This window comes from Ptychodera flava, chromosome 8 (genome assembly GCF_041260155.1).
Source record: "Ptychodera flava strain L36383 chromosome 8, AS_Pfla_20210202, whole genome shotgun sequence".
Classification (NCBI taxonomy): Eukaryota; Metazoa; Hemichordata; class Enteropneusta; family Ptychoderidae; genus Ptychodera; species Ptychodera flava.
In genome coordinates this window covers 40,955,476-40,974,820 of record NC_091935.1, presented here as the reverse complement: position 1 = coordinate 40,974,820, position 19,345 = coordinate 40,955,476, and the positions used below count along the sequence as shown (strand labels likewise).

The window sequence follows — 19,345 nt, the reverse complement described above, 5'->3', positions numbered from 1 at the left end:
ACCGGTAATTATCTCTTTGCATGTATTTGTGCCAAAATGATGCATACCAGGTAAGGGTACATCAACACCTCGCGACAACTATTTTGGATTTCAATGCAGACGGTGATGTTGTCCAGCCTCATGCAGGCTACATGCTATGATATTCCCCTGCCTCATGCATGTAGATTATATACTGTGATATTCCCAAGCCTCATGCAGGTGATATATATATTGTAATATTGGCCTGCCTCATACAGGCTGTATATTGTACAAGTAATATTGGCCTGCCTCATACAGGCTGTATATTGTACAAGTAATATTGGCCTGCCTCATACAGGCTGTATATTGTACAAGTAATATTGGCCTGCCTCATACAGGCTGTATATTGTACAAGTAATATTGGCCTGCCTCATACAGGCTGTATATTGTACAAGTAATATTGGCCTGCCTCATACAGGCTGTATATTGTACAAGTAATATTGGCCTGCCTCATACAGGCTGTATATTGTACAAGTAATATTGGCCTGCCTCATACAGGCTGTATATTGTACAAGTGATATTGGCCTGCCTCATACAGGCTGTATATTGTACAAGTAATATTGGCCTGCCTCATGCAAAATACACACTATGATATTGTCCTCTCCTGATTTGCAGAACAGATAGCATATTTATGCACAATTCTCATGTATGTTGTTTCTCATGAAAAGTTCAATAAAGTTATTCTGTTTAATTCACAAGAATGTTTGCAGTTAATCTAGTTGCTTACTTCAGCTAGTCAGGTTCTTGCTCTCATGCATAAAAAAAAAGTTGAAGTCAGATTTATATGTCTTGAAAAAATCTTTATTTACATCTTGGCCAATGATCCACACAAATTCATTTTGTTGAAGTTAAAGTTAAAAAATCAAACATGTCAAGGAAAGGACAAAATTAGGAAAAAGACATAAACGGGAGAAAAATTACAAATTAAATATCTATCATAATTATATAAATTTGAAAGTGCAGTCTTTCTGTGAGGTGCAGCATAGTTTGCACATACATCATTTGTTTTTACAAACATGTCATTCATTTCATCTGTTGTAATATATAAATAAACTTACTTTACTGTATACTAAATACATTTAGGGTTGTCAGCTGACTACAATAGAAATTATAAACTATAAGAATCATCTAGCATGAATCAATCTGTACAATATTTTTGGTTATTTCCTTTTCCTATAAACAATGCAAGTACCGATATTTACAAAAGTTTTGGCATATCTCTTATTTTCTTTAAATTCAGAACATTACCATTGGTGTTTGAACTGGACTGACTGGATGATGTTTTACTTGATGTTTGTGAAAATGACAATACCCTATGAGTACATGATGGCTGACACTGACTGCATGGACCAGATGATGTATTGTGTTCACATGGCAATTGACATTGTAAGCATGGCTCTGGTGTTGTACTAGGGGTTCTACAGCTAGTATCCCTTGATGGCGGACTGTAACATATTCTCCTATGCTGTGGACTGTTATTGACCTCTTCCCCACATCTCTGACATATGCTAACTTCTTTGATGGTACTATAGTTGCCTGACTTGTCCAACAAACCATACTTTTCAAGATATTTTTTGCTAGCTAGTGACATATTGACAGGTGAGCTGTCATACACACTTGAACCTAATAGTGTTTTATCAGAGGCAGCTTTTGTGAGTACAGTTTGTAACAACTTTTCCTGTGGAGTAGCCTGTCTCTGTTGACCCATGTGATGAGATAGTTTGGTCAATTGCTTGTCAGATAAATACTTCATAGCTATAGCATTGGCTTCAAAACTCAAATCTGAACCATCCATGGTCATTTCATTCATTGATGTATAATTTATACGAGGAATGTAGTCACCAATCACAGGACTAAATCTGCAAAGTAAGGAAAAATCAGATGTTTGTTTAACTAGTTTGTAATCAAAGGCACATGCAATACTAGTCTGGAGCACACATGGAATAAAGCAGGTAATACAATAAATAAAACTGGCAAGAGCCTTCAATTCCAGAAAATTTCAGAGATAGTCCCAACAATCAAGCATCAGTGTCATTTTAAAGATCATGATATTCTTAGCAAAACTATGGTGCGATGAGTGTAGTGTTAACATTAGAGGACCAAGCAATAACTGAAGTGATTCCAATTAATCCTTTATGTTTGCTTACATGTTTTACAAAGCACAACTTCTGAAGCCAGAGTTTTCACCTTCAGCATGGGATATTACCATGGACGGTCATCAAGGAAATTTTGCGGTCTAACATTCTGAACTAGAATGTAGCTCTCTCCCAGTATATACACACTGATAAAGAATGCAGAGGATTGTCATAGCTGGCAGTACTCCAGGTGTTTTCATTGTCTTTAAAGTATTAAACCACAGAGTCCCATAAGAATGTACTGAGGTGTTCTTCTCTAAGTTGTTGGTAAAATTCATCGTCAAAATTATGTCTTTAAGTCAAAATTGAGAATGGGATGAAAATTAATTACCTGATTGTTTCAGGTGATCCTTTGGTAGGTATGAATTCACTGTCATCAAAAGACATGCCTAATTTGGACTGATCACTTTTATCTGGCGTTTTCAGCTCCACTGTACTTTCAATATCACTCTTTTCATGGCTACTCTCATTCTCATTAGTATTCTCACTCTGTTGACTTTCATTCAATTTCTCCGGTGATCCTTTCAAAAACTGATTAACTTGACCCTGGAACAAAATAACATATCATTGATTAGATATCACAGCACAGTCAAACAAAGGAAGGACACCAGTAAATCTCTTAAGTTTATTAGTGACTGCAATTTTTTGAACAATGCTGGAAGTTATGAATAGTTTTAACTGATTGCCAATGAAACAATCATGACCACGCTATGGTAACTTATTACTGACAAAGAAATTATACACAGTTGAATGTGGGAGCTACCATACTGAAATACCACACACAAAACACTTGCACACACCAAAGACTGTACGCAGTCAAACTCTGATTACTAAAAGGAGACAGAACCACTATAACATTTCAGCTGCATCAATTTGCCTGGTGACAGTCATTTGAAAACATTGATGACATTTACTGGCTTTCCTCTGATATTTACCGAGTTATTATAAAAACTTTTGAAAAATATACAAAATGAGAAAAAAAAATGTTCTCATTCACACAGGACACTGATAGGAAAATAAACATAGAAGTTTCCTCACCAAAACCTGTTGGTAAAATTTCTTCTCATCCTTGGCCAGCAAACTGTTTTCACAATTGACTTTGTCTGTACTACAATTCATCATCTGTTGTTCTTTTTCCTTTTGTCTTTGCTGTTCTATATGCATACTGACACTCTCTCCAAGAACTGGAGTTTGTAATCTGCTATCATTCAGTATGTTACTGCCAGTCAATGATCCATTCATTCTGTGAGCAAAAACACATTGTCATCAAAAACTGTTAATTCACATTTTATTTTGTAAAATACTAAAAAACCTGACAAATTATAGTAAGTCTTAGAGCAATGCTCTAAATTTGTAGCAATTCATATTCTCTTTGTGTGTAAAAAATGATGGAAGAAACAAGCATGGCATGCTGCATTATCATAAGTTGTTGTCCATATATTTCATAATGCAAAAACACTTTATCTGGCTTCCTAATTGGAGTAAATAACTATCGCAACCAAACACTGATTTGGCAATATTTATGCAACAACATTGTCATCAGATTATTTGCCAACATGCCATTTCTCATTGGGATGACAATGGCTAAAAAGTCAAATTAACAGTTGAAAGTATAACATGAGTTGATTTGATATGGTATAGGACTTTTGATGAGGCATTCAATTCATATGATATGAAGCTAAGGCTGAAAGTGCAGCATTCACAATAAGAGTCTAAACATAATTGACTTATCTATGTTTTGATCACAACAATTTTGCTAATCTGTGTAATATGAAAGTACAAAATCTTCAAATCTTATCTTACCTTTGTTGAACACTGCTGTCAGTAAAACTCTGCAAATCCACAGCCACTATGGGAGACATAACACTTTCAGTATGTTCTTGAGCATTAGGAAGAGCAAATGTACCACTCATATCAAACATCTTACTAGTGATCTGTGAACTACAACAGCTTGATATTTCACTGGGATTTCCATCCATATTAACCCTAGGCGCTACAGGTGACATCAATAGACTGGGACCTGTGTTAGTAGCAATGGCTGTAGTGGTGTACTTGGACTGGAAGTTCATAGGTGATGTTGCTATGTCCATGGTTCTGGTTGGTCTTTGTGTTGGTACAATGTGTTTGCTATCTGGTGGCGTCATACCAGGGGATGTTGGTGGTGTCAAGGTATTCAACGATGGGTTGGATATACCACTGTTACTATCATACTTTTCTTGTGCTTTCAGTAGTAACTGGATCTACAACAAATCAAAGCAAAGCAAGACTTTAGTGGTTTATGTGATAAAAGTTTGTAACATACCTATTACCTGAATATGTGATATACATCTCTGAAGTCTGGTCAAATACACCTTGCATACAAGGTGATTCATTAAACATCAGTTTGTCACACTCATCGGACTTTCCACATACATATATATATATCAGTATGACTAATGTACCTTGGAAGTTTGATCAAATTCAGGCCTTTGAGTTTTGACATATAACCTTGTTATAGAAATTCATTAAAAGTATCATGCTTCAAGAACTTTCAGCATGACTGAACCTAGGTATAACCTATGTACCTAAAAAACTTCAAACAAATTCAGTATGGACTAATGACAATTATTCATTAATATGCCAATGGACTTATGATCAGTATGTCATGCTTACCAAACATTACCCATAATATTACTTTAGAAGTCATTCACATAATTTTAAAGTTGCATCAGATTTCATTCACTAATTCTTCAGATACTGCATGAAAACATAAATATGTAATTATGCAAAATTCTGTCATGAATGCTATGGCTTCCAGAAGTAATGCTGTCAATAATTCATATTGATAAACACAATCACACTTTCAATTATGCCTCCATTAGTGCCATGCGTTTCATGTTTACACTCCACACACTTCAGATGTCTTAAACTGCGTTTTTTCTTACCTGTGACTGTAATAATTTTAACTGTTTATCTTGATCCATGAGCAGCTGATAGGCATCCGGTGAAAGAGTAGAATCTGTACTCAAACTGGCTCTCCTTGGAGTTGTGGTATGACCAACCCACTGACCGTTCTTATTCCCATTAGTTTGATAATTTGGAGGAGAAGCTTGTCCTTGGAAAGCTTGAACTGGAACTTGCTGTATTGGTTTTTGGTTCTGGATATTTGGCATCCACACTTCCCCATTTGACAGTATTGTAGGTGTTGGGGGTCTACCCCGTGGTGGGGTTAGTCTTCTCTGTGGTGGTGAGAATCTTGTAGTCTGTTGTGGAGAGATAGTTCCAAAGTTGACTTCATTGTTATCTTGAAGTCTACACTGATTAGTTTGGTTAAATTGGTTTGGCTGTGAGGATAGCTGGCAGTTGTTAATGGCATTAGCAATGGCTGTGTTTGTACATCTGTTAATGTTATGTACACCAGGTTGAATGGCTGATCCAAGTTGCACATTCATTGGTCTAATATTATCAGTGTTCATTGGTGCAGGCAGCGGCTGTCTAGGGCCATAAATATGTCTATTTCCATTACTATTATTAACAGGTCCATTTACCTGCATTCGAGGATTGACAGGTGGGCGATATCCATTATATCCTTGAGAACCATTGTAGTTTGGAGCCACTGGTCTGTAATTCATCTGCTGTTGATATGGTTGTGGTTGCTGTAGTGGTCGATTATTTGGATTTGGTGCTTGTCGCTGGTAACTGACAAACTGTTGTGTTTGTTGTGGTGGATAATTTGAACTCTGTGGTCTTGGTTGTGGATGATAATTCATGGGTACTGGCCCAGTAGGTCGTTGTTGATGAGATATTTGGTTCATAGGTCTGGGAGGCCTGTTTGGCGTGACAGCTCTGGGCGACATACCTCGCTGATTTCTACCTTGATTTGACACAAGAGATGGATTCGGTGTTGTAGCTCCATTACAATTATTAAGATCAACATTGAGTGGTCGTAGTGGGCCAGGTCTACCATTTCTGATATCCATTGATCCTGATAGCTGTTTCATTGTAGTCTGTCCTGACATAACAGCTTGGTTTTTCATTCTGTTTTGCTGATAAGGACTGTTTTCTTGAGACATGATGTCAGACTGGAGTCTTCTACTGTTGCCAGTGTCTTTGGTTGGTGTTGAATGGTTGTTAGTGTGTACTGGTAAATGTTCCATAAAACTTTCATCAAATATAAATGATAGTTCTGGCACTGATGGTTTGATGCTTGGAGACTGAAAATTAAACAAAACAAAACATCAAGTATCCTCACTGTTTGTGTCTCAATATATTTTGGATAATAGCTCTACTTGGGATCTCCTATTCATTAAATTTTGTTTCAGACACAGATACATATATATATATATATATATATATATATATATATATATATATATATATATATATATATATATATATATATATATATATATTATATATATATATATATATATATATTTATATATTTATATATATATATATATATATATATATATATATATAATATATATATATATATATATATATATATATATATATATATATGTATATGTATATGTATGTATCACAACTAATACACTTCTAATAGAAGATTTTTTTCCAAGAGTTGCCAGCCTGTACAACAGGATGTTGTCTCAAGGAGGACAACAACCTAAAATTATCAGACAGATTCATAAAGCTATGTCAAGACATCCTCAACTTTTTGAAAAATTCAATGTAACACTGAAAGACATCATATATAACATCAGACTCAGAATAACTTAAGGTGTGGTGGTACCTGATCAGTACTGCTTGGGGAGCCAAGGCAGTTGACTGTATTGTTTTCATATCCCCGAAACAGTCGCCTTGGTAAATAACTGATGAACACCTAGGAGATTTTGATGATGTTATTCTTTGCTGTATATAATTGTTATAATCTTATTTTTCTCTGATGCGGATAGATCAAAATTATTGTCACAAATTGCATGATTTTTATCGCGATTTTGTGTTTTATTTACGTGGATTACTTACATTTAATGAGTAAAGCGGTCCGTCACCCAGGAGATGTGCAAATGTTTACAGGTATACTTTCATTCATAAATCCCATTAAGCTAAAAATTTGATACATGGAATGGTATCTCCACCAATCAGACATACGGATTCGGTCACGTGCGCGTGTCAATCATTGTCTAGCGCTGGACCGATGCCAAGGCAAGTCTGCCATCGGCAGACATAGCTTTCACCACGCTAGAGATGGATAACGATAGTATTTTGAGTTATTGAGAATATTTACCATTATATTTATAAATTGAATGCAACGGCACGATCGAAACAGTAGTTATCATTCTTAGAGATGCTGTGGCTTTTAAAATATCACAAGTTTATGGCCTTGGCGAGCCCGAAAGATTCAGATCGATGAAACACACAGTGTACGCTTGTAGTGGGCACTGCCGTCATCGGTCTCCGCCGGTGGCCATCTCAGTCGTCAATGTTTTCGTCATACAGACTTTGATATTTGCTGTGATACATATATCACCCGTAGGTACTTCCCAATTTTGTTACTTGACGGGAACTCTGTTCCGTTGTGAGTGTTGTCTAGCACGGGACCGATGCCAAGGCAAGTCTGCCATCGGCCATCATAGGATTCTACAGCGCTGCACTGCAGAATTAAGGCTACAGGTCGACAGCTTATGTCTTCACTACAGCCTTACGCTGTAAGCTTAGTTTTGATTCCGATCGAAAAACAATGGAATAATTTGTGTGATGAAGGAAATTTATCGTTGTTCGTCGATACTTATGCCTTCTATGTCGCTTTCCCAAAGTTTATACAGTATTCATTTATTAAGTTGAACTTTCATTGAGGTGTATCTTTCGGGTTTATTGCCAACCGGGATCGCCAGGCGACATCGCTTGGCGATCGCCAGGTACGACGACGTCCACATTGAACCTTGTGACTGGAGCCGTGACGTTACTGAACCAAACGATCGACTGTATCCTCATTCAATTTTTGGGAATAGCTAAAGCTTTAGCAACTCGAAATTTCATTGGGCATGCCTTCTATGTTTCCATATCTGGATTTATCGGGTCACCTTTTAGTCAAAATGCCATGAGAGCAAGGTATCGATCACGACAAATCGGTCTGTGTCGCGACATGCACGTACAAACGGTACCATTGCAGGAAAAAAAGTTCTGGTTGATTACGTACAACAGGGGTAATATGGATTTCTTATCTGTGCTGGTGTACGTCACACAGGTGGAGATACAGGCCTGTTCATGTGATAAAATATATATATATATATATATATATATATATATATATATATATATATATATATATATATATATACACACACACACACACACACACACGTGTGTGTATATGTTTGTGGCAATACTTTTGATGTTAGAAGGGTCAGTATCAGATAAACTCATGATACTGGCAAAGATTGAAGCTTGTTGCCATAACTGTCAATAGAGATGTATATTGTATATTCAGTGATTTATACCATGGAAGATCACTGTACTAATATGAAATGTTTTGTTTTGTTGAACATGTAAAGATGTAAAGTCTATCAAACAGAGATTGGCCTTACTTTGTCAGCCAAAGGATGGGGACTTGGTGAAGGTCTTGGAAGAGAACTATTGGCTTCCGTTTCTTCTTCCATAGAATTATTTGCACTTCCAGGAAACATTCTTTGCAGCTGAATCTCTGGAGGTAACGCTGGACTAGTCCTAGATTATAGATAAATTAAAAGATTAGTCCAAATGTGAAATTGTTTTTCAAATGTACTTTGAAAATTATATCGTATAATACCTGAAAAATCCATTTGCCAATAATATAGAGAAATCTTGGAATTTGTCAGGTGGAAGTGTTGCAAACATTAATTTGATTGATGTTATAATTGCACAACAAATAAACATGAACATACTGCTGTACTAATTTATTGTAGAAAGAACTGCAATATTCATTTATTGCCGAGAGAACAACTTGGATACAACATTCAGGATGGTAACTTACTCTATTTGTGGCATTTCTTTGACAGCTTGCATGAATATGGATTGATGTAAACCATCTTTGGCTGGTTGTAACTCTAGCTGTGTAGGGGGTCTTGACATACAATCACTATGCTATGTAAACAACATAACAGAATTCACATGATGAGATGAGAGGAATTTCATCATCAATGAGCAAAGTTGTCAGTTGTAACTAACTGTACATGCACACATTCAGCCATTTATCCTTGTACCACATACTGTATTGCAGTTATCTGTTTTATATTGCATTGATGCTTAGAGTCACAAAACAACACAAACACCCAAAAAGTAGAATAAAATACTTTCCCCATATCATTCATAAATTAATGAACCAGTGGCATCTAAAAGAGCTCATCACTAAATGGAGTTGGACTGTTACAGTTTGAAATGAACTTTTTAAATTTATCTCTAAAAACCATGGTTTACTGTCACACAAATATGAAACTATTACAACTTAGAATATTTAGTACAAAAGCTAGACTTGCTCAAAGTCTGTGCACATATATAAATATCAAAACTGAGTAAATTGAAGGAATAAACTGCACCAGACTGTTGCGTTATTGTAGGCTGTTGCGTAGATCATGAGATGAACGCATTGGCCCACAGACTTACTTGCCAGCCAGTAACTACCACTGTGAAAAGCCAAACAACGGGGGCCAGTCTTTACAAGTCTGAATGGACTTTAACATTCAAATGTGTCAGTTTTGTTAGCTGTCAAAGTTCTGTAAAGTTTAAGATTCTGAAGTATTATTAATAATACTTTCATATTTCAACTACGTTACTGATCCAGAACCAGTCTAGCTGATTATACGTAATACACATACCTTGAACATGTGTAAATTTTCTTCACATGTATGAAGTTGAAACCCCAATTTGTCTTCTTTTGCTTTGCATTCATAGAACTCTGGATTGGTATGGGTCGGTGTATACAGTACCAGCAAAAAGCCCTGTGTTGCACCACACACTCTGTAAAAACCATTCATAATTGTGTGAATCAGGTGAAAAAAGAAACACAACAACGCAACCAAGAACCAGCACGAAAGCTAGCCTTAAAGTAGATACTTCTTAAATAAACAAATAAACTTTGCATTTTCATATTTTCACCAATCAGCAAACTTTTCACGGAATATTCTGATCTCTAAACATCATCAGATACTTGAGTTTAAACATTTACACAATGACCACATTTACATTAATTCTACAGTGGAAGTCATCAAAAATTCCTTGCAATTTTGAAATCAGCTTGTCTTGCCTTGGAAATTTTACAGCAGTGTTAAGGGATGACATCAGAGTACTCATTTGCATGAGATCCAGTTCTCAAATTGAGACAACAACAGCTTAACCTGCTTTGTTATAACATACATAGGAACAATGGCAACAAATAATAAACATCCTGGAATTAATGTCTCTTGTATCATTTTATGAATTAATTGTTTCGATTAAATAATGTGTACCAAAGAAAGACGGAAACAGAGAGAAAGAATAAACAATGAACATAGTGGTATGTTACCTCTCCTGAATGCTGCTGTTGAACATATATCGAAGACAGCTAGCCCAGACATAGGGATTATCAGTGCTGGTCACACCACTCAGCCAACTACGATACAAACACAGTACACAGTCATTTTTATCGCTTAATTTGAGTATGATTATAGCTCTATGTAATTTAAAAAAACAAATTCTGAAGTTGGTGATATACTTAGGTTTAAGATTTTTAGGGTCTGTCTAAAATGACTTCTATTTGTATAATAACTGTTTTATGTAGGTCATTAAATATAGACACTATTGTAACGTTGAGATTGCAAACATTAAAACATCAATACACAGTTTGTGGCGTCACCATGATCAATATAATAAGATTCTGCAATTTGGTTAAGAGAGGTCTGGCTACAGATCCTGTTGTAATCTTTTTTTGCCCATGTTACTTATGACAGTAAAATGATAACAAGAGTAATGTACTTACACTCCAACCAAAGGCAGGTTGTAGACTTTTGGATCCGATTCCAATAAGAGTAACAACTTTCTAGTTTGGTCCATTGTGATGTATCTGAAATATGAAAATAATGTCTCAGCCACTGCAAATTCTCTTACATTAATGGTCATTTATCCTCATATTGATATTCAGTTAACATAAAAAATCCACTTTCCTGTTTGCAATGGTATCCCCAGTGTATGTGACACTAGTTTACACTGATACATGCAGCACCACATGAGACGTACATGAAATAAACATCTTCAAAGCAGTCTACAGGTATACACTGTAATGTCACCACTGACTTACCCAGACTTTGGAATTCCTTGCACTTCACTAAGACTCAAAGGCCCTGTTAGATTCCGTGCTAGTGCCGTAGGTATGATGGGAATTGGGTTGATAGGTGTGACATCAAACTTTGTTGCCATTGTTATACCAATAACTTGAAGGTTGAATGTGACATCATTGTCATTGTCATAGCAGCAGCAGAAGACTTTCAGACATATAAATCTGTTGATATCTATGGAATCTTTACTGCTACAGTGGTGTTGAAGTAACTGAAAAACAAACAAAGAGAGCTACAATTTATGACAATTACTACATTTATGATAGAAACAATAAGTTCTTCGCAGTGAACTGAGTGTCATCAAAATTGCCAGCTACATTTCGCAATGACTTTATCTTGAATATTCATTTCTTTCACTTTTGGATGACTATCACATACTACACTGCCATGTCTTTCACTTCTGTCAACTACCAGTACTTTAAAATTTGTTAGATCTCTGTAGAAGATTATCACACAAAATTCAATATAACATGAATGTTTGTACATCAAGGCTGCATCATTGAACTGGACAAAAGGAATGTGCTGAGGCCTACCTTGAAAGCAGCAATATAATGTTCAATTGAAGAGGATGTAAGACAGTGTGGATTTAAGGTAGTTGTTAGTGGTATGATTTGGTCTCCAGGTAATTGAGCAGTGGGTACTCTACCAGGTCTACCAGGTAAATCACGACCTGGATCAAAACGATCAACACTAACAGTCACTCCATCACCTGCAATCAATGAAAAGTTAGAGCTGATACTATCAGTCTTAGAATAACGCTTATGGCAAATGCACAGATGTATTGAGGCACGCACTTTCTCCATAGTAAAACTACATGTAGTACACTGTACTTTGGTACTGAATTGATAAGGGAAAGCAAAACACTAGTATAGACTCATACACTAGAAATATTCACATTTCACTGACAGCTACACAGACAAACCAATTCACACAAACACACAATTAGATCAAGTTATCTGACACCCTCATGCATGTCAAATTAACACATACCAAACTGGTACATGCACTCCCTGGACATACAGAAACAATATCATGACAAAAGATTGATTTACCTGAGTTACTATTGACGGAAGCTATGAGGAAGCAATTGTATAGTGATCTTCCAGTTTGCTTAGCATGACGATGAGCTAATTGTAAAGCCTTCTCTAATATGTGTACACCAATGCCTCTGAAATAAAGCATTGGCAAAATAAAATATCAGTTACAGAAAATAGTGTGCCAATGACATTCTACACAAAAACTCAAGAGGATTAATTTTGAAGTTAGTGGATGTTGATTGAGACGTGTAATCAGCTTTCAACATATTCTGTTTAAATGATTAACCTTTCAATAGTATGAGTATTAGTGATAGCTAAGAACAACATGAAACACTGTCTCTCTATGATGATTCTACTGCCTTGAATTACATGTTGGAACAAAATGTAAACAAAGTATAAGTACATCTACTATTGAAAAGAAATTATTGTACTGATACACTAATATCACACTAATTAAGAGATTAAGTCAGTATCTACTGCTACCATCATGCAAAGTATGCCACATCTTTTAGGAAAACTCTATGGTCACTAAATATACAAACTTATTGTGGAAGAGAAACACCATGCTCTGGTTTATTTGCAGTGTTATGAGGGCACATGTACCTTTTCTGTGTCAGATGAATGCTTGACGATGGCCCTGTTGGTGATCTGTTCCTGAAAATATAGAGATTCACTGTCAGTCAGACAAAGTCTATTGTACCCTTCAATATTCTTTAGAGACAGAATAATTCATCTTTCCTAGATAGAATAGGGGATAAAATGTAAAGTTTGTTTCTACAATTTAATTGAACTGAAAGAACTAGAGCTCAATTATGAAAAAATGATATCAAATTAGCACTAACATCAACCAAAAACCTGTAAAATGCTCCTTGATGCAGGTATGGTAAATATTTTAATATCAATAGTATTACCTACCAAACATAACTGTCTTCAAAGTGAAAATAACCATACTGATACGTACTTGCTGTATTTTATTACGCTTTTCCTACAGCAAGAAAGTCCATGATCAGATAATGGAGTTGATAACAGTAAGGCTGTACTGTGCACTGTAAATGACACAGACTACTTTACAGGAAGAATGTATTTTCTGATGAAGATCTAATCAAGCCAACTAATGCACACTATGGTGTACTTACCACAATATATTTCTTGTTATTGGGAACTGTAATGGCACAGTACCATTGGGTGATTTTTTGACTTTATCCTCTTGTTTTTGTTGTTGGAAGTAAGCAGAATCCTTGACGTAAGCTGGTAATTTATTGAGATTAACTGCAAGACTCATTGTCCTTCAATCTGTAGAAATGAAAGTTTGGAGCTCACAGTGACATTGACTCTATGGAGTGAGCTGACCAATGTACAGTGCGTTCAACATGTTTTGACAAGAACAATCACATGTCTGCTAATTTTCAAAACGTTCTTTAAATGATGTCTCATAATCAGAAATTATAATCTATTCACACAAAGTAATGACATAAGAATTAGACGAGTGAATGACTATATCATATCTACATATTGTTAACATAACTGTTAGAGGTGTCACATAAACAGCCAATGTGAGTAAACACTACAAAAACACATAAAACATACATGTACAAGTAGACAAAACAAATCAATCCGCTTTCATGTATCAACATCTGTGGCTTTCGTTTGTAAACAATAACTTGGCAGACTTTGAATTATTTATTTCTATCACAACTTTTGCAATATACCAATAAAAACAGTGCATATAATACTTATTTGGCAAAGTTGAATGTACATGTAATGCAACCTACAAAACATTCGTTGTCACACATCTCTAGAAGATGATACAACAGTTGTACTTAACTCTATGCCATTGCTATTTGAAAAGAATCCTGGAACATTTCTAAAAACTATGCAATGTCAGAGTATGGTCACCACAGTTTTGTATATATTTTACCCACTGTACACAACAACAACATCAGCTGAATTTTTCACATACTGTGATTAATCAAAATAAAATTTTGGTAAAAACCATGCATTCTCTGCCAGTCTTAGTCATTGCATGGAGGTAATCTTTTTTACCTCCGTCATTGTAAACTGAAGTAGCTGCAGTGTAGAAAAAATTTTGACAAATAACATGTTGTAACTCCTTTACGCAAAAGTCATTATTAGCAACCACTAAACAGAAAATTTCGTCAATACCTAATGTACGAAATGACACATACCTGGGTATATCATTTGCACTGCACAATAAATAAGATATAGAGAACTCGCTAGAAAATTAACTCAGAAAATACTGCGTTTCTGTTTCCAAGACTCGAAGTCGGGGTACAAATCCCTCGCTAGGTAATTTCCGTTGCACGTACGCGTTGTAAGACGATGTCTGAACTAAATGGGTCCAGTTAGAAAAATTCATATCGGCCGCCTAAAGTTTCATGTTATTGCAAGTTTTTACGTGCTAGTACTTGATTGTCATGACAGTTAAGACCGTACATTTACCTGGGCATTGTCTGTTTGCAAACTAAACATCAGTGACGGGGTTTGCGCCGTGTCAAGGCATGTCAAAACAATATCGTTCCGTGCCGAAGTTCGGCTTTTAAGAGATTACAGACGCGCTTTTGTCACATACCTTGCACAAAACGACTCTCATCATCCAGGATTCTCCATTTCTGCAACTCCTTTGGCAGCATTTTTACGAAAACCATGAATATTGCCTCTGTACTAATTGTGGGCGGACAGGAAGTGCGACAACGCCAACAATCAAATTTTGCGCTCCTTGTTCGTTTGTTCTTTTTTCGCGTTCTCCACAGACGCTTTGAGTTTTGTCACTAGTTTGCGCTGTTTGTCTTTATAAATATGTCAATACACACAAAAAGGAAAACGCTGTTGTCTACTATGAGGTTGGAAATTTTAATATTTAAAAATTCTTGAAAATCTTGAAATACAGTACGCTGATCCGAGTTACCAAGTACGTGCCCATCACTGTTTGATCTCATTTGCAAGAGCAAGTCTCGCGAGATCTGGCGAGAAAACTGATTACCGCATCGCCGGCACTGTCTATCTGGTGGGGAGGGGATGGTGCACAGGCGTTCTGTTTTACTGGGTAGTTTGTAAAAGTGTAGTTTATGCTACGTTCTGTTCCGTAGCCTTATTACTAAGGCTACGGAATCTGGGTATATAACACAGTCCTTCGTGGGCTATTCAGCTCTGGGACTATTCGCCCCATCATTGAGGAATTTGAGGTAGTAGAGTCTCTACTACCTCCATGGCCCCATAGACGAGTGTACATAAGCGAGAAACAACCCTCGCTTATGTACACTCGTCTATGGGGCAAATAGTCCCACAGCTGAATAGCCCACGAGGGACTGTGGTATATAAGGGTCGGACGGTATTAAACGCCGTCCAGTTAAAACCTCGAGCTATACAGTACTGCAGCTATCGTTAGTTCTGCATGGCAGGGCCGTGTGTTCCCGGCGTTATACGGCCTGTGGTGGAGGGCGTATAACACCGGGAACACACATACCTGTACGCAGGGTGTCAGATGCTGCGTGAACAAGTTGAGCCACGATCCCTCTATCACTGTTGCTATAGCACTGGCCGTTCAACTCGCCATACACAATAAACGTACTGTAAAAATGTCAGTTGTATGTCATTGAATTAATGAATATAGGCCTACAACTGTTCATGAGTGACAATATACCAGACATGATAAGCGAGAAGCCGATATATGGAGTATGGTGATTGAAAGTGCATTTGTTTACAGGACAGATGATTTAGGATTTCACCTAAAAGTGTCATTTCACTATAGGTTGTATATGGAGCAAAATACAAACATGTTTCCAATTCAAAACTTTCTATATTCATGTAGATTTATGTTTGACAATCATGTAAATTTTACCCACTAGAGTATGGTGATTAAAAGTTCTTAAGTGTTCAACAAATATGATATTGAAATTTCACCAAAAATATCACTGTGCTATACATTGGAATCTATGTGGTAAACTATGTCTGTTAAATTTATTGATTTTCGTGATTTTTTTTAGCTAGCCGATGATGGTACCCCATGACAGTCAACCATTGCTGTCATTTCTCAGCTGTGGGTTCATAGCTGTGGTGTTTTCGGACAGGATTTCTGCCTTTGCGGGCTGGTTTTGACTTTAACGTTTTTGAACCCCGCCACCAACGTAAAAGTCAAAACAAGCCCGTAAAAGGCAGAAATCCAGTCCGAAAACATTACAGCTATGGACCCACAGCTATCATTTCTCATACCCACACTTTGACAGTCAGCATTATAGTCATTCACATTCACGAACAATTTATGATTGCCAGTCTTTGAAACAAGACTCTTTCATTGGATATAACCCCAGAAAACAGGTGTATGAATGAATTTTCTGCCCCATGCAGAGTGATTTATCGGTATGATTTCTCCGAATATTCAATCCCCCTTGAATTGTGTTCGTTTTCTTGGACTTATCATTCTTTTATTTTATCATAGTGGGCCCTAAATAAGTTGTTTTGAACAGTTTGGATGTAATGTATGTTTTGCAGGACATGTTAGATATTTAACTTCGCTTTATTTCTTGTTTTAGCCACTTTTCCGAAAAAGATAAAACTGGGAACAATTTGACATTGTTAAAATAAATTTCTCTTCGGCTAATGTAAATAACTTCCTTTCAGCTATTGACAATTCTCGCTTGGTTGTCGCAAAATATTTCTCAACACTGCAACTTATGTCCATCTTAAAATAAGCAAATATGAATAACATGAGCATCCCATTAGACAAGTACAGTGCAAAATGCGAACGCCTCGACCCTCGGAGAAGTTTGTAAAAACTTACTCGCACAGAAGACCAGTATGTGAAAGTCCTCTGACTAACTCCCTTCATAATATTGACACCTCCCTTTATGTTAGTTTTTAGCAAAGGAATTCCCGCGATGCCGGACAATTGACGACATAAAGATAATTCGATTAAAATCATACGCAGAGATGGCGATATTTCCACTGTAACGTGTTCTTTTCTGTTCTCGTTGGCTGATAGTCGCCTCGACATGAGAAGTGACAAACCATTTTGCCAACTTGTCATGGGTGCGTTTATTTCGTGAATTGTAAATCACCTTCAGGTTTTCTGTTTTTGAGTATAATGAAACTGAAACGTTAACTTATGATATTATAACGGTATCTTATTGTCATGTTCTGCACCTTTTGGTTTACTCACTAATGTGGGATGAATGAACTTTGACTCACATAAACTTACGGCAGCACCTGTTGCTCGGGACGAACATCAGGGGAGGCGTTCGTATCAATATTGCTATGCCAACCAAGTCGTTTGGTCCTGGTCCAATGGCGAGTCTTGACCGTTTGAAGCTTACACCCTCGAGAAAATTTCTCGATGGTCTATGTTTGAGCGACCCAGGCCATGATTTGTACGGACGGGTGAAATGGCCAAGTTTAACACCTAACATCAGCTTGACTTCAAAATCGTCGGAACTCTCTATTCCCCTTGGTCGAATACCAATTTAATTTTGCAAATATTATAATTCTGGCCATACTCGTTCCGTCAAATTGGGATATTTACTTTTTCAACTTTACTTTTCGCTGTTAAGGGGGCGCTACATCCAACAGCGTATTTCGCTAACAATCACTTTCTTTTGCAATATTTCTAGCTTGTCAAGTAGTTGTAAGTTGTGATAAAGAAGTGTTAATTTATGCAAATGTATTCAAATCATCCGATTTCCAGGCTTCTCTTTTCTCCCAATTTCAAGATTTCCACTCTCTAGTGTGTTATGTTTATTAGAAGTCTAAAAGTACACATTCATTATATATTTTTCAGTAAGCCTGTGCTTGATTGTGGTTTACTTTTTTTTTACTTTTTTTTGTTTACATAATTGTCTGCTTTTTCTTTTATATCTGTCTTCTCTTTTTTGTATATTGTTTGCCCGATTGTTCGTTTCTTTATTTTGTTTTTATTCAGTCAACGAGATGGGAAGGAAGATGATTTTATGTATGCTGATTAGAAGTCCCACAATTTCTATGGACATTAGTCATATATTTTCAGTTGATCTATTAGTTGCTGTATTTGAATGTTTATTTATTATTTGTAGTGTTGTACCTTTTTTTATTATACCTCTTTGTCCGCATAATATTGTTTCCATTTTCAATCAGCTCGAGGCCGTTCTGATGGAACTGACTGTTGCGCGCACATCGTGATAGCCCGGCATCACCCAGTATGTCATATTGCTAGTAAAACTTGTTTTAGGTTTACTTTTACTATATTCAGTGTATTAGTAAAGCCGATTTTGTGTCTGGCCAGTTTGAATAGATGAGCGTTTCTCCAGTCACATGACCGCAATAATCTAGCTGACCTTCTACGTGTACGTCGGTAATGTTCGGCTTTTTGCTACTTTACTTCCAGCAAGGCGGCGTAGCCAATACTACTAGCAACACTCCAGCTATTCCGACCTTTCCCCATTTGATCAACTTCGATATTTCGCCACGCCCAGCGAACTTGTGACATTAATGAATGTGTGCATGTCAGATACTTAATGACCTATATCTTTTGAACTTATCTTACATGTACATAAGCTTTATATCACTTTTCGATCAATCGATAGGAAGTGGTTATTAATATCTGATAAATAGAATCGAATTTTTAATAGAGAACAACCTTTGTACAAATACTTTGACACAGTCTAATATTGAAATAACAATCCTCACGTACAGATGTTCGTTAAATTTACAAACAAAGGGTTCTTCTAAACGACGACTGTCACACAACACCTCTTGGGAGGACGAGACACTGCGACATGTTGTGTGTGTGTGTTTGCAACTTAATTCATAATTAATATTTAACCCATAAAGCTGCATTTCCAAAAGTGGAAGGCTATCAAGGGACGTTGCACATATG

General features: G+C 36.5%; 1 protein-coding gene across 4 annotated transcripts; it reads right to left on the bottom strand.

Annotated features, from left to right (window-relative positions):
• Window positions 1–797: 797 nt before the first annotated feature.
• Window positions 798–15,227, bottom strand: LOC139139359 (SCL-interrupting locus protein homolog). 4 transcript variants are annotated; one of them, XM_070708251.1, is made up of 17 exons: window positions 15,071–15,227; window positions 13,617–13,773; window positions 13,084–13,134; window positions 12,496–12,611; window positions 11,977–12,152; window positions 11,407–11,654; window positions 11,089–11,172; window positions 10,636–10,722; window positions 9,950–10,091; window positions 9,109–9,218; window positions 8,684–8,822; window positions 5,681–6,346; window positions 5,078–5,395; window positions 3,957–4,393; window positions 3,192–3,396; window positions 2,485–2,699; window positions 798–1,877 (listed from the first exon to the last, which is right to left on the bottom strand). In XM_070708251.1, the coding sequence occupies exons 2-17, from the start codon at window positions 13,760–13,762 to the stop codon at window positions 1,217–1,219; spliced, it is 3,801 nt and encodes a 1,266-aa protein (XP_070564352.1). In that variant the 5' UTR covers window positions 13,763–13,773; window positions 15,071–15,227; the 3' UTR covers window positions 798–1,216. The 4 variants fall into 4 exon arrangements, with proteins under 4 accessions (XP_070564352.1, XP_070564353.1, XP_070564350.1 ...); XM_070708252.1 differs by lacking the exon at window positions 15,071–15,227 and adding an exon at window positions 14,667–14,884; XM_070708249.1 differs by having other exon boundaries at window positions 5,078–6,346; window positions 15,071–15,212.
• Window positions 15,228–19,345: the final 4,118 nt, after the last annotated feature.